A 21099-nucleotide genomic window follows, 5' to 3' on the forward strand; every position below is an offset into this window, starting at 1 on the left:
AGGTGCTCTCGGGACGGCTTCCCCCCTGTGTGGTTCCGAGTCCTAATTTATGGGAAGCACTTTTGAGTCTGGGGTTTTTATAGATTGTGTCTGAAGCATGAAGGCTGTTTATTGGAATAGTATGGAATAAACCACCCGAGCTGACCATTACTTTAGGATGAGAGAGAGAGTGTGTGTGTGTTGTGTGAACATGCGTGTGAGGGTGGCTGTGTGCAGTCAACCTGGTGCTGTTAGCTGCCTGCCCAGCCGGGTGTGGCTATCCTCATGTCGTTCTGTTATTCTTTCTTTTTTTGTTGTTTTTTTGGTAGAAGTCAAGTGCCTGTGACTTTCCAGGCCACAGTCCTTGGCAGGGTGTGTATTTAGAGGTAAACACGCCTGGAGACCTCGGTGTGTGGACAGAGAGAGGGGAAGAGCCCAGGGTATAGATGAGGCCCCACAAACACGTCTGGGGGTCGGATGACGACTTCCCGGCTGTGTGAGGAAAACCCCCGGAACCTGGTGCTGGGATGGCGAATTGTGCAGGGAGAGCCTCGCTCTTGATGTGTCAGCCTGAAGGCTGATGTTTAATTGAACATCTGTCTGCCTTTAATATGAACCTCATTATTAAACTTACATGTAACTCTCTGTCTCTGCTTGTATTCTTAGATCTTAGGAGATATTAAAAAGCTGATTGGTTATTATAAACCAGAAAAAGAGACATTCTTGGTGAGACTCACCTGAATATGAAGTTGGGATGGGGCTCTGCAGAAGCCCTGCTGTGGGTAAGCGTTGTGAGAGGCAGGGTGTCTGGTCTTAAGGAATTGATTTGCTCCCAAAGCCCCATTGGCTGGAAGGTCACCAACTGCGTCATCGCTCACCTTTCAAAGAGAAGAAGGAACCAGCACGTGGCAGGAGGCGATGTGTGGGGAAGCGTGGGCGTGCCCATGTGCACGGGTGTCTGTGCACGTGTGTGTCTGGCTGTCCCCGGCCAGCAGTCCCTCCTTCTGTAGTATTCTAGTCCTCTGTGATCAACACCAGAGACCCCTCCGTCTACTCTCTCCATCGGCAGCCTCCTCTCCCCGACCTGTCAGAGGCATCAGTGGAGACCCAGACACCTGGGTACCTGTGCTGTGGGCCAGCCACTTCCCAGGCCCATGCCCAAGCGTCCCATGGCTCAGACCCCTCCCGACCTCTCCTTGCTCTCTCTCCTTGGAGCTCCAGTGGCCGAGCACCCTGGGGGCACCCTGCATGTCTCACCGCATCAGCACCCACAGTTCCTTCCTAAGCAGGCGTGATTTTATGTCTGTCTGGGAAATGTGATGATCAAGGCAAGGCCCTTCCAGGTAAGGCAGTCAGAGAGCAGACTGTGTGCAGGCTTTGAGGGGGACTGCAGGACCTTTCTAGTCAGAGAGTGAATTCAGAGCCGTGGGCTGAGTTTCACTTGTACATTCTGTCTATTCTGAAATTGGGCTTTCAGTGGCTCCAGCTTGCATGTGACTTAGTTCCAGAGGCTCTGGAGGAGGCAGCTTCCCCAAGTGTCCTGTATCGTCTCGGGGCCTCCCTGAGCGTCCTCCCGCAGCCTCTCGGGGCCTCCCTGACTGACCTCCCGCAGCCTCTCGGGGCCTCCCTGAGCGACCTCCCGCAGCCTCTCGGGGCCTCCCTGAGCGACCTCCCGCAGCCTCTCGGGGCCTCCCTGAGCGACCTCCCGCAGCCTCTCGGGGCCTCCCTGAGCGTCCTCCCGCAGCCTCTCGGGGCCTCCCTGACTGACCTCCGCAGCCTCTCGGGGCCTCCCTGAGCGACCTCCCGCAGCCTCTCGGGGCCTCCCTGAGTGACCTCCGCAGCCTCTCGGGGCCTCCCTGACTGACCTCCCACAGCCTCTCAGGTGGAGGCTCAGCGAGGGCCTGTGAGCTGCTGTCCATGGTGCTGTCCATCTGGCCCCAGGGAAAGGGCCTTCAAGAGTGGTGCTCCCCGGAATTCCATCCCCCTCGGCTTCTGACGCGTGGTGCATAATCCCGGGGAGACACCTGGGGCTCCCTTGAGGGGTGTGTTTTCACACAGCTGTTCCACAGATCACGGGGACCGGGGCCACCTACAACACGGTGGCCTGAATTGTGGTTGTGTCTCCAGTGACGTCATTTTGAGACCTCTCTTTAATTCATACTCTTAATTCTGACTCAAGGTTCCCAGAGTGATGGTGACCGAGCCAGTCCTGTTGGGGCTTTGGGGCTGCTGCCCCCAGGATGTTCGAACACTGACCTTTGCAAATCCACAGGGCTTTCGGACCCCTGCTTCTCCACCACCTCTCGCCTGACTCAAGTTCCTTGATTTCTCTGCATTTTCACCAAGAGGAGCGCGGCTGTGATGGATGAACCCGACTTACGTTTTTATATGCATATCCAGTTGTCTCCTTAGAATGTATCTTTAGCAGGGAAACTGTGGGGTCCTGAGGTTTGGCCATTTTAAAACTTTTCAGTAAAGCTGCAAATTTGTCCTTTGCAGAGGGGACACCTAATTTGCACCCAACAAAATGCAGACGAGTCCATCTCACTCACCTGCAGCCTGAGTTATTGCACAAAGTCCTTCACTTCTCTGAGGTCTGATGGACAGAATTGTCCCATTGCCTTAATTAGCCTATCTTTAATTACGAATAACGTAAAATGTTTTCTTCTCTCTCTGTGTGTAAATGGGTTGAGGACACTTTTTCCTTCCTGTGCTTTGGGGCCAGCGTGACCTGAGAGTGCCGGGCACAGGGGTTCTGTCCCTTCATCCTCCTGCCACACGGGACAGTGTTGGCCTTGGGAGATGCCGGGCTGAGGCAGGGCAGGCAGGGGCGGCCTCCTCTGCCTCCTCCTCTGGACATCCCTAGAGCTGAGTTAGGAGAGCTGGGGCGATGGGGGTCCGGGAGAGGTGGTGCCTGCTGCTGCAGCCGTGGCTTCTCTCCATCTCTGGTCTGGGCTGGGCTGTTTGTTGATGGAATAAAAGAGGTCCAGGCTGGGAGGTCTGTGGGTTGTCCCTGGCAAGGGTAGATGCAGGGTCCATGGGTCGTCCCGGGTGAGGGTGGATGTGGGGTCCATGTCCTCCTTCACACATCTCTCTTGAAGGAGCGCTGTGAGACGTCCCTCTGAGGGGTTTGCCTTCCCACTCTCCACTGCTGGCATCTCCAGTGTTAGGTCTTGGGCACCAAGGAGAGTGTAAGCTAAGGTGCTGTATATTAAAAACTGTCAGAGGAAGAAGGCCAATCCGTCAGGCCCCTAAATCAGTGTGGTCTGGCTGCACGTCGGTGCCTTCTTCAGCATCTGTGCTCTCGCTCGGGCTGCCATTCCTAATCATATTTTAATTTTCAGATAAATTGCTTTCATTACCCGTTCACTGACAACACCACGTGTGCCTGACTGTTCATCAGTGCTTGTCGGCAGCCGTGCTGGGGCTGGGTTTTTAAATAGCTGTGGCTGCAGTGCAGTGATTAATGAGGAGCCATGTTGGTTTTACAGAATTAGGATTAATTTCTGAAAAAGCAACCTAGAGTGTTGTGGTGTTGCTGAAAGTTGTCCTCTGGCTGGAAATCCTGGAAGGCCACAGGGGTCCCTGGGACAGGCCTCATGCTGACCCAAGAGCAGACCCTGTGTGGCTCCAGCTGTGTCCCGCCCGGCTGGCTGAGCAGATTCTGGGTGGCACTGAAGACCGCCTTTCCTACGTGACTGCGTGTTGGCCTCGTCAAATGAGCTCTTGGCCAATGTGATACCAAACTAAGTTTTCTCAAAGAAGCATCCACTATTTAAAGAATTCATTTCCTGCTTAAGATCTGATACTATTCAAATTGGAAGCCAAGATATTTTCCACTTGAGCAATGGTCACCTCTGCTGGACTTGTGTCTGATAAAGTTGTGTGTATTGATAGCGTCTTCCTGCCTGTGCATGAGTCACTGTGGACGTCTGGAGTCTGAGCAGGGACTTGCCGGCCGTGGCCTTGCTCGCAGGCCTCCCAGATGCCGCCTGCCTTCTGGAGGTCGGGGTAGCGATGCTGTGGCCTTGATGTCGTGCTCCTCTCAATCTCATGGTCCAGACACCTTAAGTGGGGATGGCGTCTCTCCCATCCAGTGTCTCATTCATTCAGTAAACTTTTTATCACTTCCTAAAGATTTACAGTAGCGTATACATAACATAAGAATTACCGTTTTAACCATTTTAAGGATACAGTTCCGTGGCACTAAGGACATTCGTGCTGCCATACAACCATCACCACATTCCACCAGAAGGACTTCCTCCTGGTCTGTGTGGTGTCCATTGAGATGTCTGCTGACCTACAGATTGGAGCTCCTTTATATGTTATTTGCTTCCTTTAGGGTCTTCTCTTTGTCCTTGAACTTCGACAGTTTAATTATTACAAGCTTTAGGTGTTCCTATCTGGGTTGAGTCTGGTGTTCTCTGACTTTCCTGCGCCTGGGTATTTATACCTTTCTCAAGTTTCAGAAAGTTTCCGTTATCGTTTGAGTAAGCTTGGTACCTCCTGTTCTCGATCAGCCCCCTCTTGAACAGCAGTAATTCGTAGACTTGGTGTTTCGAGGTAATTTTCTCTAGCTTGTAGGTTATCTTTCCTTCTTCATTGCCTTTCCTCCTCTGTGTATTTTCAGACAGCCTGTCTTTAAGCTCATTGATTCTTTCCTCTGCTGAAGCCACTCTGCTGCTGAGAGCTTGTCATGGACTTCCTCAGTTCACCAAATGTATTTTTGTTTCAAGACTTCTGTCTGATTTTTAAAAATTATTTCAACCTTTTTGTTAAATTTCTCTGATAAATTTCTGAATTGCTGTCCTGTGTTATCTTGGAGATCACCAAGTTTCCTTAAGACTGACATTTGGTTTCTTGGTGAGAGCTCACAAATCGCCACTTTACACGGCCGATCAGTGGTTCTTGGCTTTGTGTGTTTGGGGAGGCCGTGGCCCCATTTGCTTCTCTTTGGTTTGTGGGTGTGTGTCTGTGTCTTGGCGCTGAATGGTTCTTTATCCCGGTCTCCTCTGTCTGGCCTGTTTTGGTTTTTGCTGGGTTTGTTTGCTTAGCGGTTCTTTGTGATTTACCTGTGGAGTCTTTTTCTTGCTAGGTTGCTGCCTCCTTTTTGGCACTAGATGGCGCTTTAATCCCAGGTTAAACTCAGCTAGGATGAAAGCAGTGCGTGTCCCAAAGGGGACGTCCTGATAATGTGGAAGGCCGGGGAGGCCCTGGGGAGCACAGCTCCTGCAGGTGGGGCTGTGAGGGGCCACTCTGGTGCCTCCTGTGGCCGAGGTGCAGAGCAGAGATTCCAGGGCTGGGGACGGTAGCCCCACCCGACCTCTGTCTCTGGCCTTCCTTGGGGGGTTTCTCCCTTCAGGCACTCAGTGTGCTCCCCATGGGTTGAGGCAGGGAGAGGTCTCCCACCAGGGCACCCAAGTGAGGGGGAAGCTGGTTGTTCACTTTGATCTCACCCTTCTAAGTGCAGAAACTGTGTCAAGGGAAAATCTTTTGTGTACCAGGTGCCAGGCAGGTTATGGGGAGGGGTGTTGCGGGTGTGAGGTCTGGGTCTCTTGCCGTCTGTCTGCTCTGGCTTTTCCATTCCTGGTGGCCCCGAGACCCATCCCACCCTCATGTTTGGGTTCTCGGATGTGGGAGTCTGCTCTCTGGCTGGCTCGTCCTGCCCTCTGGGTTCTCGGATGTGGGAGTCTGCTCTCTGGCTGGCTCATCCTCACATTTGGGTTCTCAGATGTGGGAGTCTGCTCTCTGGCTGGCTCGTCCTCCCCTCTGGGTTCTCGGATGTTGCTGGTGACCGTCTGAGCACTGCATGTTTGCTTTAGGTTTTCTGCTGGGGTGGTGAGGTGGCTTGCTCCCACCCTGCCACCCGCAGCCGGAAACCCCATTCCAATTGCTGTTTCCTCATCGTCCCTTAATAGAACTCAGGAGACAGCAGATGGTGTTAGGTGTGTGGCCAGTGTGGTCTTAGGCAGATGTAAAGAAAGCTTCCAGCCACAGCGTCAGCATTGCACGTAGCCAGCGAATGTCCACTCATTATGCTGTTTAGGACCTGTTCACACAGCCTGGATTTTACACGGCCCGAGTGATGTGTCATCTTTTGACTCCGACCTTAACTTTTATTGTGTTGTTTTCTATTAGGGAAAACGGTGGGATGCTAGAGTGCCCCGTGAGGGCCGAGGGCGAGGAGCACATCTGCATCGTGGCATTGGGCGATGTGGCATGAGGCAGGAGGTGCCCCCGTGGGCAGCATGGCTGGGAGCCCTCAGTTTTCTCATCTGCAAAATGAAAGGTCCTGGATGAGAGGCATGCTGCTAATCTCTTCAACTTCTGATAAAAAGCTTGGTTATTCTAAATACTAACAGGGTGCGATCTGTTGGCCTGCTGTTGGGACACTGGAATGGGAGTGAGTGTCTGCCTGTTGGCCGAGGGTGGCCTGTCTGTCACTGGGTGGCCTGGCACAGCCCCTGGTGTGGTAAAAGCTGCTGCCACGTTCCAGAAACAGGGTAACAGGCAGAGAGAGCCAGGCAGCCACAGCTCAGAAAGGTTAATGTCTCCATTCGAAAATCTATTTCTGCTCTCACCCGAAACATTTAGATTCAGGGATTGAAAGCCATATTTGGTAATACTAAGAGAGAGTTTTCTTTGCAGGGAAGGGCTGAGAGCTTTGAGGCTCAGGTGTGATTCATTTTTGTCAATCAATATTGTGCTCAGGATTACCAATGCCAGCCTACCCCAATTATGCCTCTGAAATGCATGGGGCCCGGAGCCTTCTATTTCTAGCTCTCGATGCTTCTGCTGCCTGACCTCACCTTTCGGGGGCAATGAGAGCTTTAATACAGCCATAGACTGTCCGCAGTGTGGCAGGGCCTGACCTCCTCAGGGTCCAGCCATCATCACAGGAGGGAGAGGAGCCATTCTAATGCATTTTCATGTGCATGTGTGTGCAGGTGTGAGAACGTGTGCATGTGCATGCATGTGAGAAGTGTGTGAGCATGTGCACGTGTGTGCAGGTGTGAGAACGTGTGCATGTGTGTGCATGTGAGAATGTGAGCATGTGCATATGTGTGCAGGTGTGAGAACGTGTGCATGTGCATGCATGTGAGAATGTGTGAGTATGTGCAGGTGTGAGAACATGCATGTGTGTGCACATGAGAATGAGCATGTGCATATGTGTGCAGGTGTGAGAACGTGTGCATGTGCATGCATGTGAGAATGTGTGAGCATGTGCAGGTGTGAGAACATGCATGTGTGTGCATGTGAGAATGAGCATGTGCATATGTGTGCAGGTGTGAGAACGTGTGCATGTGTGTGCATGTGAGAATGTGAGCATGTGCATATGTGTGCAGGTGTGAGAACGTGTGCATGTGTGTGCATGTGAGAATGTGAGCATGTGCATATGTGTGCAAGTGTGAGAACGTGTGCATGTGCATGCATGTGAGAATGTGTGAGCATGTGCAGGTGTGAGAACATGCATGTGTGTGCATGTGAGAATGTGTGAGCCTATGCATGTGTGTGCAGGTGTGAGAATGTGTGCATGTGCGTGCATGTGAGAATGTGTGAGCATGTGCAGGTGTGAGAACATGCATGTGTGTGCATGTGAGAATGTGAGCATGTGCATATGTGTGCAGGTGTGAGAATGTGTGCATGTGCGTGCATGTGAGAATGTGTGAGCATGTGCAGGTGTGAGAATATGCATGTGTGTGCATGTGAGAATGTGAGCATGTGCATATGTGTGCAGGTGTGAGAACTTGTGCATGTGTGTGCATGTGAGAATGAGCATGTGCAGGTGTGAGAACATGCATGTGTGTGCATGTGAGAATGTGAGCATGTGCATATGTGTGCAGGTGTGAGAACTTGTGCATGTGCGTGCATGTGAGAATGTGTGAGCATGTGCAGGTGTGAGAACATGCATGTGTGTGCATGTGAGAATGTGTGAGCATGTGCATGTGTGCAGGTGTGAGAACGTGTGCATGTGCATGCATGTGAGAATGTGTGAGCATGTGCAGGTGTGAGAACATGCATGTATGTGCATGTGAGAATGAGCATGTGCATATGTGTGCAGGTGTGAGAACGTGTGCATGTGTGTGCATGTGAGAATGTGAGCATGTGCATATGTGTGCAGGTGTGAGAACGTGTGCATGTGTGTGCATGTGAGAATGTGAGCATGTGCATATGTGTGCAGGTGTGAGAACGTGTGCATGTGCATGCATGTGAGAATGTGAGCATGTGCAGGTGTGAGAACATGCATGTGTGTGCATGTGAGAATGTGTGAGCCTGTGCATGTGTGTGCAGGTGTGAGAATGTGTGCATGTGCGTGCATGTGAGAATGTGTGAGCATGTGCAGGTGTGAGAACATGCATGTGTGTGCATGTGAGAATGTGAGCATGTGCATATGTGTGCAGGTGTGAGAATGTATGCATGTGTGTGCATGTGAGAATGTGTGAGCATGTGCAGGTGTGAGAATATGCATGTGTGTGCATGTGAGAATGTGAGCATGTGCATATGTGTGCAGGTGTGAGAACTTGTGCATGTGTGTGCATGTGAGAATGTGTGAGCATGTGCAGGTGTGAGAACATGCATGTGTGTGCATGTGAGAATGTGAGCATGTGCATATGTGTGCAGGTGTGAGAAATTGTGCATGTGCGTGCATGTGAGAATGTGTGAGCATGTGCAGGTGTGAGAACATGCATGTGTGTGCATGTGAGAATGTGTGAGCATGTGCATGTGTGCAGGTGTGAGAACGTGTGCATGTGCCTGCATGTGAGAATGTGTGAGCATGTGCAGGTGTGAGAACGTGTGCGTGTGTGTGCATGTGAGTGTGTGAGCATGTGCATATGTGAGAATGTGTGCATGCATCGTGTGGTTGTGTCTGCATATGTGCGAGTGTGTGCATGTGTGAGCATGGTATGAATGTGTGTGTGCATTCTGCATACGTGTGTAAGTGTGCATTAATTCTCCTGCTGTACTGGGAAGCGGCATCTCATCTCCTGGCTCCTAACCCTCGCCGACTGAGTCTGCCACTGGCATCTTCAGGCCTGAGTCACAGCAGAGCTCCCGAGTGATGTCTCCGATGAGGAACTGGCACTGCAGGGAGGCGGCCACGAGGGGTCACTGCTGCTGCGTGGTCCTCAGTGGCCACGCGGTGACTGCGGCCTCTGGGCCTCGCCTTGCTTGGAGGCAGAGAGGGAGTGAGTGACAGACCAGCTTGAAGAATCACAATAGGGTGCCATTGTTTCGTCAGAGGCCGCTGTGCTCTTTCCCTGGCTGCCAGATGCGGGGACTTTGGTGGCACTTTAGCCTGTGGGGCACTAGATGTGACCGGCTCTCCCTGCACAGCACGCCCTGAGCCCTGCAGCCTTGCCGTTTCTAGGCTCTGGGCTTGGTGCCCGGGACACCCTCAGGAGGCCCTGCTGTCTTCCTGGGCTTCCCGGGTGTGTCCCCAGGGAGCTGCTGTAAGACAGACCGCCTGTTCCTTGTGTCTGGGCGGGGTCGGCGGCAGCACGTGAGCAGGTGCATTTGGTGCTTACTGTAGACAGCATTCTGCAGACCTGAGCGTGTGTCTCAGCCATGGCCTTGCGATTCTAGAAACGGACACGGTCCCTGCCCGGCCCTGGAACGTGCCATGCTTGCTCTGCTGGGCTCTGCCAGCCACATGGTTTGCCGCGTGCCTCTCACCTGCCCTTCTTGCTGGAACAGTCTCTGATACCTCTTGTCTGCAAAGGCTTCATAACTGGAGTGCCTTTGCTGCCCATCCCGTCTTGCTCACAATTCAGTAACTTTGTTCTTATAGTTTCCAGGGAGCTGGATAAATCAGTTTTTACGTGCATACCAGTCACCTTAATACACTGTTTACACAAATGATCACACCACTGTGAGCACTGCAGTCACTTCAAGCAGTGCCCTCAGCTAATCGCCTCACTTTGAAATGCTAAAGTAAGTGATCCTATTGTATTCATTAATTCCCATGTCCTGTTATATTTCCTTAAATAAATAAGAAATGTAAAAAAAAGTCGTAAGTAGGTAAAGATATAAGGAAAGGGGGAAGGGAAGATGAAAATATTATGGGTGCAAAGAAGATGTTTCGGTCACTGGAATCTGCCATGGCAGCCTGTAAGAAAGCCGTGTCGCCGCCCAGGACCGGGCCGTGTTCACGGCGTTTGGTGGAAGGAAGATGTTCCCGGCTGTGGGGCCCGGGGGCCCCTCTGTGGATCCCTCTCGAGAGCTGTGGGGTAACACGGTGAGTGGCGCTTCTCAGCAGATGCACAGGTAGAGTCTGTGGGCCATTTCTCCTCAGGTGTCCTCCAGGGCAGGCCGGACGTGTCTCTCAGGATGTCATCAGCGCAGGCCTGGGCGGATCACCTAAGTAAAGCGTGGCAAGAGCACTCTTCTCACAGGGAATCAAAGCCACTGTGTTCGGTCCCCGGTTTTCTGGTGCTGTGAGTGTCATGAAGAGGGGAGACAGCATCTCCAAGCAACAGGACCCTCTGGAGGCACACTAGGATCACCTGCTTCACATATGGAGCTGGGGATAGAAATGCTGGGGGTCAGTCAGAGCTGCAAGGCCTCGTCCCCGCCGCCCACTGGGGCCGGGCGCTGCCATGCACAGAGCTGCTCCCTCAGCCTGGAGTGTCCTCGACGTCCTCAGGCCGGTCGTGCTCCATTCTCTGACCTCTGGGCGAGGGCGGTGCCCTCCGCCAGGCTCCCTCCTGCCCTTTTTATCAGCCTGTCCACAATTACAACCGAACAATCCGTGGTGAGCGTGCTGCCCTGGGATCCCAGAGGCTCTGCAGTGTGCAGCCTGCAGTGGCTGCTTTTCCTGTGTGTGTGTCCTCTGGCTGTCCCAGCCCGGCCATGCAAGCAGGATGCTGGGCAGAGCCGTGCCTTTCCCGGGATGAGGGTGTGGGGCGGAGGCAGCCGAGCAGCAGGCAAGGCACTGACCCGCTCCTGGAACAGGAAGGGGCTTTGCGAGGTGCAGGCAGTGCTGGGACAGAAATGGTGAGATGCACTGACGAGGGCACCCAGTGCTGTGGGAAGACGGAAATGGCACGAAGCTGTCCTCGAGGAACCACAGGGGTTAGGCGTCCACACAGAGGCGGCGACGGTGTGTATTTGCTGGGGCGGTTTATGATACTGGAACAGCAGCATCCCTGGCCCCGTGCAGCAAGCTTGGCAGTTAAACTTGTTAGCGGCTGCGCACATGTACGTGTATGAGTCAGCGGCTGTGTGCGTGTGAGTCAGTGGCTGTGCGTGTGTACATGTGTGAGTTAGCGGCTATGTGTGTACGTGCGTGAGTCAGCGGCTGTGTGTGTTTATGTGTGTGAGCCAGTGGCTGTGTGTGTGTACATGTGTGAGTTAGTGGCTATGTGTGTACGTGCGTGAGTCAGCGGCTGTGTGCGTGTATGTGTGTGAGCCAGTGGCTGTGTGTGTGTACATGTGTGAGTTAGTGGCTATGTGTGTACGTGCATGAGTCAGTGGCTGTGTGCGTGTATGTGTGTGAGCCAGTGGCTGTGTGTGTACATATGTGAGTTAGTGGCTATGTGTGTACGTGCGTGAGTCAGCGGCTGTGTGCGTATATGTGTGTGAGTCAGTGGCTGTGTGTGTACATGTGTGAGTTACTGGCTATGTGTGTATGTGCGTGAGTCAGTGGCTGTGTGTGTGTATGTGTGTGAGCCAGTGGCTGTGTGTGTGTACATGTGTGAGTTAGCGGCTGTGCACGTGTACATGTATGAGTTAGCAGCTGTGCGTGTGTATGTGTGTGAGCCAGTGGCTGTGCGTGTGTACGTGAGTTAGCTGCTGTGCACGTTTCTGTATAAGTATTCACGTATACACATATATGTGCACACACGAGTGCTTTGACGGTGACAGTAGCTGATGGTGGGTGGACAGGAGCCCACAGTTTTCGCAGCAAACCCCTTCTCATCTCCCATGATTTTCAGGCAGCTCCCAATTTGGACTTAGTTGCCAGTGGTGAGACTTGGAATCAGGGTCGCTCATGGAATGCCAGTTCTGGAAGAAGAGCAGGACCCTGGTTCTGAGAATCTCACGGAGGGTCTCCATCACCGAAGGCCTCCTGCCTCAGCCGCTGCTGTGGCGACGCACTTCCGGCTGGGAGCTCGCTCGGCGTGGCCCGCAGGACTGTGGAAGTGGACGGGTCAGTCTGGGCTCCGATGATGGGTTCTGTCGATTGGGTGCAGGGCCATGGTGCAGAATACGGAGTCAGAAGTAGAAGAGTTCATGGGGAGACCCTGAGCAAGGTCAGATCCCATGTGGGGTCTCGGCTGTGCCCCAAAAGCACTAAGACAGGGGTCCTGCAAGGGCTGTGTGCAGAGGGTGACTAAATGGTCAGCTGGTGAGGCGACTTCCGTGTGATTGTTGTGAGGACGTGGACGACGGGAGCGCCATCCCCGCTGGTGAGAGTGAAAGACGGCACAGCCTGTGGCTCTGATGTGACTGTGGTGAGGACCTGGGTGAGGGGAGTGCCGTCACTGCTGGTGAGAGTGGAAGATGGCGCAGTTATTCATAACTGCCGAGACTGGGAAGCGACCGGGATGCCCTTCCATTGGTGGAGAAGGATCCGTGGCGCAGGCAAGCAGCGGGCTTCATTCAGTGCCACGGAGAAAGGAGCCACCAGCCACGGAAACACGTGGAGGCCCTTCCATGCATGCTACCGAGTGAAAGAAGCCAGCCTGGAAAGGCCACACACTGTGTGATTCCAACTCCGACACTCTGGACAAGGAAGACTGTGGAGACAGAACAGGGGTCCCTGGCCGGGGTGGGGGCTGGGGGAGCAGGCAACACACAGGCAAGTAGGGCCATGGGATCGTATGTTCTTCCAAACACACAGAAGGTACACGACAGAGTGGCCTCTGCACAAACCATGGACTCCGGCTGGCAAGGATGTGTCAGTGTGGGCTTGTCGATTCTAACAGACACTCTGCTTTGGTGGGGGAGGTTGATAATGCGGGAGGCTCTGTGTGTGTGTGTGTGTGTGTGTGTGTGTGTGTGTAGGCTGTGTGTGTGTGTGAGGGAGGCTGTGTGTATGTGAGGAAGGCTGTGTGTGTGTGAGAAAGGCTGTGTATGTGTGTGGGTAGGCTGTGTGTGTGTGTGATGAAGGATGCGTGTGTGTGGGGAGGCTGTATATGTGTGTGTTTGTGAGGGATACTGTGTGTGAGGAAAGCTGTGTGTGGGGGGGAGGCTATGTGTGTGTGTGAGGGAGGCTGTGTGTGACAAAGGCTGTGTGTGTGAGGGAGGCTGTGTGTGTGTGTGATGAAGGCTGTATATGTGTGTGTGTGAGAAAGGCTGGGTATGAGGAAGGCTGTGTGTGAGAGGGAGGCTGTGTGTGAGGACGTCTGTGTGTGTGTGTGTGAGAGGGAGGCTGTGTGTGTGAGAGGGAGGCTGTGTATGTGAGAGGGAGGCTCTGTGTGTGTGTGTGTGAGAGAGGGAGGCTGTGTGTGTATGAGGGAGGCTGTGTGTGAGGAATGCTGTGTGTGTGTGTGGGGAGGCTGTGTGTGTGTGTGAGAGGGAGGCTCTGTGTGTGTGCATGTGTGTGTGTGAGGGAGGCTGTGTGTGTGTGAGGAAGGCTCTGTGTGTGTGAGGGAGGCTGTGTTTGTGTGTGTGAGAGAGGGAGGCTGTGTGTGTATGTATGAGGAATGCTGTGTGTGTGTGAGAGGGAGGCTCTGTGTGTGTGCATGTGTGTGTGTGTGAGGGAGGCTGTGTGTGTATGAGGAAGGCTCTGTGTGTGTGAGGGAGGCCATGTGTGTGTGAGAGGGAGGCTGTGTGTGTGTGTGATGAAGGCTGTATATGTGTGTGTGTGAGAAAGGCTGGGTATGAGGAAGGCTGTGTGTGAGAGGGAGGCTGTGTGTGAGGAAGGCTGTCTGTGTGTGTGAGAGGGAGGCTGTGTATGTGAGAGGGAGGCTCTGTGTGTGTGTGTGTGAGGGAGGCTGTGTGTGTATGAGGAAGGCTCTGTGTGTGTGAGGGAGGCCATGTGTGTGTGAGAGGGAGGCTGTGTGTGTGTGTGTGTGAGGGAGGCTGTGTGTGTATGAGGAAGGCTCTGTGTGTGTGAGGGAGGCCATGTGTGTGTGAGAGGGAGGCTCTGTGTGTGTGTGTGTGAGGGAGGCTGTGTGTGTATGAGGAAGGCTCTGTGTGTGTGAGGGAGGCCATGTGTGTGTGAGAGGGAGGCTGTGTGTGTGTGTGTAGCGTGTGTGGGGAATGCATGGAAAATATCCGTGCTTTGCACTCAATCTTGCTTTAATCTAAACTGCTGTAAGGATAACACCTATTGCCAGTGCACGGGGATGGTGTCTGTGTCCGCTGCAATCGGCCCAGGGATAGGCCGAGGCAGAGAATCAATGGTTACTTTACCTCAATTGTCAAGTCATTAAAAATATCAGCTAAAACTGACTTTAAAAGCACAAACAATATTATGCATTACGTGCTGTATATTCTAAATACATATTTAAAAGAACGTTTCCAAGAAAGCCTAATATCTGTTGTTCTGAAAACATAACATTGTATGCAAGAAACGAAACATAAAGAACGAGGCAGTTACACTTGAGAAGTGATTTGCTTGGGACTCTCCTATCGGTACAGGAGTCGTCTTTGGCCATTTTCTTCATGAAAGCCCAAGCGATGTCGTGAGTCGCCCTGGGCCGGTGACTCGGCGCGTGCTGGCAGGCGTCGGCTGCCCCCAGATGTGCTTCTCTTGTATTTGGTATCAAATCACCAAGCCTTGTGTGCAGACACAGGAGTGGCCAAGTGGGGCCGGGACCAGCAGGCTCTGCCATGCCCCGAGCTGGCCACGCACGTCCACCCCGGGGTGCGTTTTCCAGTGCGCCCAAGAGGCTGGGAGAGCTGTGGGCGGCCGGGCACCGTCACTGCCCTGGGGCCGGCCAAGACCCTTTTGAGGGTCGGGGGGCAGCTCCTGGCACTGCTGCGCAGTGGAGCCCTGGGCTTCTGAGCCTGCGTCAGCCTCGGGGATCAGAAGACCCTGCAGGCGCCACCTAGGATTAGGACCCATGGTTACCTTATTTCAACTGTCAAGTGACTTGGGGCCTGGGAACATGGCTTCTGGGTCTTCCTACTCCACCCTCTGTGGCCCCGAGGTCTAGCAGAGTTCTCCGTTGTGAGCACGGGGTTGGGCCATCTCAAGGAGCCGTCCAGTTCCTGCTTGGTGCCTTTCCAAACGTTAGGTATGTTTTAAGTCATTCCATATTTTTCCCTCTTCGCCCCTTCCTCCCTGCTCCTCCTGCTTCCCACCCCCACTTGCACAGAATGGTTTGTATCTGAGGGAGGCAAAGGAGTGGGCTCATCTGCCTGTGTTCCCGCCGTGCGGCCCGTCACGGACGGTGGGTGGAGCCGGCCTGTGCAGGGCCCCTGAGAGCACTCTGCCTTTGTGTGGCCTCGCAGGGATCTGGGTCCAGCTCACACAGGAGGCAGCGCGGCTGGGCTGCACGGAGGGAAATCGCAGGCCCGGCGTCTCCTCCTCGCCATTGTCCGCCTGCCGCCCCGCGCAGCTGCCAGGCTGCCTCCTGTGTTCTTTGGGCTTTGCGGAGTCCCATAGAAACCTTGCAATACTCGAGGTTATTTTCTGCTAATCGCCCGGCCCGCCGCCGTGAGCATATATGTAATATCAGACCAGCAATTACCGCGTCAGCCTGGCTCTCGGCAGTGTGTTTCTGCTAATTACACTTGTTGCATTTGAATGGCTTTCTTCAGCCAAGCTGCCCGAGGAAACCATAGTGAACAATGCAGGGGACCATTTCCCCTTCCACCCGGCCGAAGCCGCAGATGGCCGCCCCGTGTGGAGGCTGTAGTGCCTGAATTCATCTTTTGTGTGCACCAAAGAAGGAAATTTGAATGTTTGAAACCCCCACAGGAAGCTTGTCTCGAACAGTTCTCCAAATAAGGACTAATTAGGGTCTAAATTAATTAGAAGGTGTGGTAGGAAAGGATGTTGATGAGCAGAGTCCGCCGTTTCAGACCAAAGGAATAGAGCTAAATAAATGAGTCCCCGTTAGTGCCACACAGTTCGCCAGCCTCGCCCAGAAAGCAGCCCTGGAGGCCGCCCTGGCCTCCCACGCAGCCCGGGGAGAGACGTCTCCACGATCCGTGCAGCTCCTACAAATTAGTATTTATACTTCCCGGGTGTTGTGTTTTCATCTGGAAAACTGGCCCAGAATGTGACTGACTTTGCTTTTTCCATTGTCACTGAGTTGTCAGAGCAAGTTTTACAAAAAAAACCATGAAATTACGTAAAAGGAGGGCCTGGGGTCACGGAGGACAGTGGAATGGAAACATTCCAGCCACGCCGGACTCCTGCGCCCTTTCTCTCCAACTTGCCGTTTGTGTTTTCCACGAAGCTCGGTTTCGATTTAACAAACCAGGACTTCCCGGGTGCTTCTGGGCCCTGGCAGCCCTCTGGTGAGCCGTGCTCCAAAGCCTCACCGTGGCACGTGACCGGAACACACCGCAAGGACGTGTGTGACACCTCCCTGCTCTCTGAAAATGAAACGTCTCGTTCTGTCTTCTCTGCTTCCCTTCTCACAGATGGAGTGTTTGGAAGGTGCCAGAAGGTTCCGGCAATGGACTTTTACCGCTACGAAGTGTCGCCCGTGGCCCTGCAGCGCCTGCGAATCGCCCTGCAGAAGCTCTCCAGCACAGGTAGGGCGGCGTGGGCTGAGGCGTGGCGGTTGCTACCTCGAGCGCTCACACGGGCTTTGCTTCTCCTCCTGGGTGGCGAGGAGCTGGAAATGGACTGAATCTGTGGGTGTGGTGATGGGAGGGGCGGCTCGGAGCCTCACGCTGGGCTCACGGATGGTTCCCGCGGGGGGCGTCCGTTCCCTGGTTCAGAGGAGCCCAGGTCTGCTGCTGCCTGTGTCCCCAGGAGGAGCTGCGGGAAGGCTGCAGTGGCCCGTAGCTGGGCCTGGTGCAAGGTGGGCGGGCATCGGCTGCGTGCCTGGGCCCGTCTGCGTCCGGTGCACGTGCATCTCAGCCTGGGGAGAATCAGCCTGTGCCTGTCGCCATTGTTGTGAAGCTTCTGTTGCAGGAGGTTCCTACAGGGGTGATAAGAAGATAATTAAAAAAATCATAGGCCAGGCGCAGTAGCTCACGCCTGTAATCCCAACACTTTGGGTGGCCGAGGCAGGTGGATCACCGAGGTCAGGAGCTCGAGACCAGCCGGACCAACGTGGTGAAACCCTATCTCTAAAAATACAAAAGTAGCTGGGTGTGGTGGCACATGCTTGTAATCCTAGCTATTTAGGAGGCTGAGGCAGGAGAATCGCTTGAACCCAGGAGGTAGAGGTTGCGGTGAGCCAAGATCGCGCCACTGCACTCCAGCCTGGGCGACAAGAGTGAAACACACTGCCGAGAGCCAGGCTGACGCACCCTTAGGGACTTCCCTAAGAACAGGCCCAATGCTGTCCTTCTTTGGTTGTGAAGTGAGGTCCCTTGGTCAGAAGCAGTGCTGCGTGGACACCATGGTGATGGATGAGGCCTTCTGAGTCCATGGATGGTAGTTCTGGCAGGAGCACTGTGCGCAGCGGAGGAGTCAGCGTCTAGTTCAGCAGGGACAACCCCAGCCCCTTCCGAGAGGGAAGCTGCGCGCGTAACCATCTGCCCCGGCGGCCAGCCGATCACCTAGGGGAGTGGCGTCGTGCTGGGGACTCAGGGTTGGTCTTCGCGGGGGCTGACTGGGAACTCAGGGGTGGCCACAGCAGGGCTGGCCGTGGTGAGTGGGAGCCCAGGTGCCACCTCCATCCCTGTCACCATGGCCACTTTGTCATGGGCCCACTGGGAGCTGGGGAAAGAGGCTGACTGGTGTCCACAGAAAGGGTTGCTCTATCCACTTGGTTATTAAAATACTCCTCTGCTGGGCCAGGTGCAGTGGCTCACACCTATAATCTCAACACTTTGGGAGGTGGAGGCAGGCGGATCATGAGGTCCAGAGATCGAGACCATCCTGGCCAACATGGTGAAACCTTGTCTCTACTAAAAATACAGAATTATCCAGGTGTGGTACTGTGTGCCTGTAGTCCCAGCTACGTGGGAGACTGAGGCAGGAGAATCACTTGAACCCAGGAGGCAGAGGTTACAGTGAGCTGAGATCACACCACTGCACTCCAGTCTGGGTGACAGAGTGAGACTCTATCTCAAAAAAAAAAAAATCTCCTCTGCTGAGGTCACTCTTTGGTGGACATTCTCATGGGACATTCATATCTTAGCACTTTCTTCCACTTCGTAGATGTCTATCTAAGATGCCTCTTCCCAGACGCCCTTGTCAACAGTGTTTCCAATCATATTCTGCCCGAGCTCCTGGCCATCCGGCCAAAGCATTGGCCACAGCCCATTAATTGGTAAATAAACACACATCTGGTCACTTCTTCCAGGCACAGTGACCAGCCAGGCGCACTGCTTCGGGCTCTGCTCGCCGGGAGGGTCTCTTTTCACCTCTTTCCTTCAGGGGGTCCCAGCAGGGGTGGCGTGTAGTACTGCACGGTCTGCATTTGGGTGGTGCCTGGACATTGGTTACACAGAACTTCCCGCAAACAGAGCCCGAGTCACCGGAACCCCACGGTCCATGGGAAACTCTCCACAAAGCCACGCTGCAGGTTGAGAGAGAGGAGCGTGTGTGGTGGTGTGGGCCAGGGCGTGGGGCCACTTCCTGACGCACACCACGGGGGCCTCCATGTGCGAGGCCACTTCATGATGCAAACCATGGGGGCCTCCACGTGCGAGGCCACTTCCTGACACACACACCACGGGGGCCTCCACGGTGCGGGGCCACTTCCTGACACACACACCGCGGGGGCCTCCAGGGTGGCTTGGATCCAGCTCCTTCTCCGGACGGCCACTGTCATTTGGCAGTGGGGGTACCGTGCACAGCCCAGCGCAAGGCTGGCAGGGCAGGTAGATACAGGTGTCAGTGTCGATGGCATAGGCGTAATGCTGCCAACACAGGGACATCTGTGCAGTCAGTCATATTGAAGGAAGGTTGTGTGAATGTTCTACTGTTGCGTTCTCTGAGTTTGCTTGGCTTGTGAGCCTTACTCTGTTTTTCACCCTTCACTTTATTATCTCTTGAGAAGAGGGAAAAAAGCCGCTTTCTTAGCCACCTTATTTAAAGAGCACACAGATGGGCCAGCTTTTGCCAAGGTGATGGCTGGATGTGCTAGTGGACGCCAGGGGTCCTTTAGTGAGATGGGCATGGTGCTTCAGAATTCCCCCCGAGCCCGTGCGACCCGGCTCTAGGAACGTGTGCAGCTACCACTGTGCTGGTGCCTGCTGGGCTCACCTTCTCCCCAGCCTCCGCCTCCACTCCACGGGATTAGGGAGGAAGAGAGAACCAGACAGGAAAAGCAACATTCAGAGTTTTAAACAGAGATTTTAACTTTGGAATCTGCTCATTGGGAGCCTCTTTTCAGGTCTGACCCTCCCTCCACACCATTTCTGGCTTCACCTTCCTCATGCTGAGCTCCAGTCGGGGCTTCATCCGATGACCCTGAGCCTAAACCAGACTCTGAATCAGGAAAAGGCTACATCCCAAGAGTGGCCAGTGCCTTCCCCATGACTCTGCTCAACCCCATCTCCCTGGGAGGGCTCTGGGAATCCCTCACGCCTTAACACGCGCTGTGAGCCTGAGGCAACCTTTTACTATGTCCACATTTCTGGTACGTTCTTGAGGATAAGAACATCTTCATGGAGACGGGGTCCAAGGCAGCCCTCCATGGAGAATGGGGTTCCCAAGCAGCCCTGTGTGGGGCTGAGGGGGTCCCAGGCAGACCCACGTGGGAACAGGGGTCCCAGGTAGCCCTGTGTGGAGATGGGGGTACCAGGCAGCTCTGCGTGGGAAAGGGGGGTGTCCCAGGCAGCCCTGCGTGGATACTGGGGGTCCCAGGCAGCCCCATGTAGAGACGGGGCCCCCAGGCAGCCCTGCATCTCCAGTCTTGCTCAGGCTCTGGCTGAGCATCTGCCCAGTTATGTCAGAACTGCCCATGGCCTGGACAGCTGGACCCTCCTGCCCAGCTCCATCCCCAGGGGCTGTGTCCTGGGCTGTCAGACTCTCTAGACACTGAAAAGTCATCTTCTGCATTGTGGAGACAGAATCGCAGACACATTTGCAGCTGGTTCTGACACATCTGTGGAGTGTGTCCTGGGCTGGGCGTTTCCAGCAAACCCCAGGGATAACCTGTGACAGGAGGCCCCTTTGGTTGCTGGGGCCATTGGTGTGTCTCAGCCCTGCTCCTGCACCCAGTCTGGGATGCAGCGTTTTGAAAGGTGAATGTGCTGTGAAGGCATACATACCTGCACACATGTTCACAGGCTCGTGTGTAGATGCCCACACATGTGCACACACACCTGCACACACTCACATGCTCATGTGTAGATGCCCACACATGCACAAACTTGCACATACACCTGCATACACACATGCTCACATGTAGACACCCACACACCTGCACACATTCACATGCTCACACGTAGATATCACACATATGCATACCCACCTGCACACACACTTGCACACGCACCCACATGCTCATTTGTAGACACCCACACACCTGCACACACACTCACATGCTCATGTGTAGATGCCCACACATGCACAAACTTGCACATACACCTGCATACACACATGCTCACATGTAGACAGCCACACACCTGCACATACCTGGACACACACATGCTTGTGTGTAGACACCCACATGCCTGCATACGCACTCACATGCTCGTGTAGACAACCGCACACATACACACACCTGCACATGCACGCACATGCTCATGTGTAGATACCCACACACATGCACATGCATCTGCACACACACCTGCACACATACATGCTCACATGTAGACATCCACACACCACACACTCACGTGCTCATGTGTAGACACCACACACCTGCACACAACTGCACACATCCACATGTAGACACCCACACATCTGTACACACACATGCCCACAGGTAGATACCCACATACATGCACACACCTGCACATGCATTCATGTGACATTTGGTCCCCCACATGCATGTACATCTGCACACACATTCACATGCTCATGTGTAAACACCTATACATATGCACACACCTGCACACATATGCTCACATGTGGACACATGCACA

The 21099-nt window shown here is 54.0% G+C and overlaps 1 protein-coding gene across 6 annotated transcripts in view; it reads left to right on the forward strand.

The window, feature by feature from the left end:
• The window catches only part of PTPRN2 (protein tyrosine phosphatase receptor type N2), a 1009611-nt gene that overhangs the window by 221870 nt on the left and 766642 nt on the right, over nt 1-21099 (forward strand). For all 6 annotated transcript variants that reach the window (XM_064367217.1, XM_064367124.1, XM_064367043.1 and 3 more), the window contains one exon: nt 16525-16638. In XM_064367217.1, the coding sequence (XP_064223287.1) occupies nt 16560-16638 (79 nt within the window). In that variant the 5' untranslated portion in view covers nt 16525-16559. The remainder of the gene's footprint in view (nt 1-16524; nt 16639-21099) is intronic.

The sequence above is a fragment of the Aotus nancymaae genome, unplaced genomic scaffold, assembly GCF_030222135.1.
Source record: "Aotus nancymaae isolate 86718 unplaced genomic scaffold, 86718_ANA_hifiasm-v0.15.2.pri h1tg000002l, whole genome shotgun sequence".
In the NCBI taxonomy this organism is placed as follows: Eukaryota; Metazoa; Chordata; class Mammalia; order Primates; family Aotidae; genus Aotus; species Aotus nancymaae.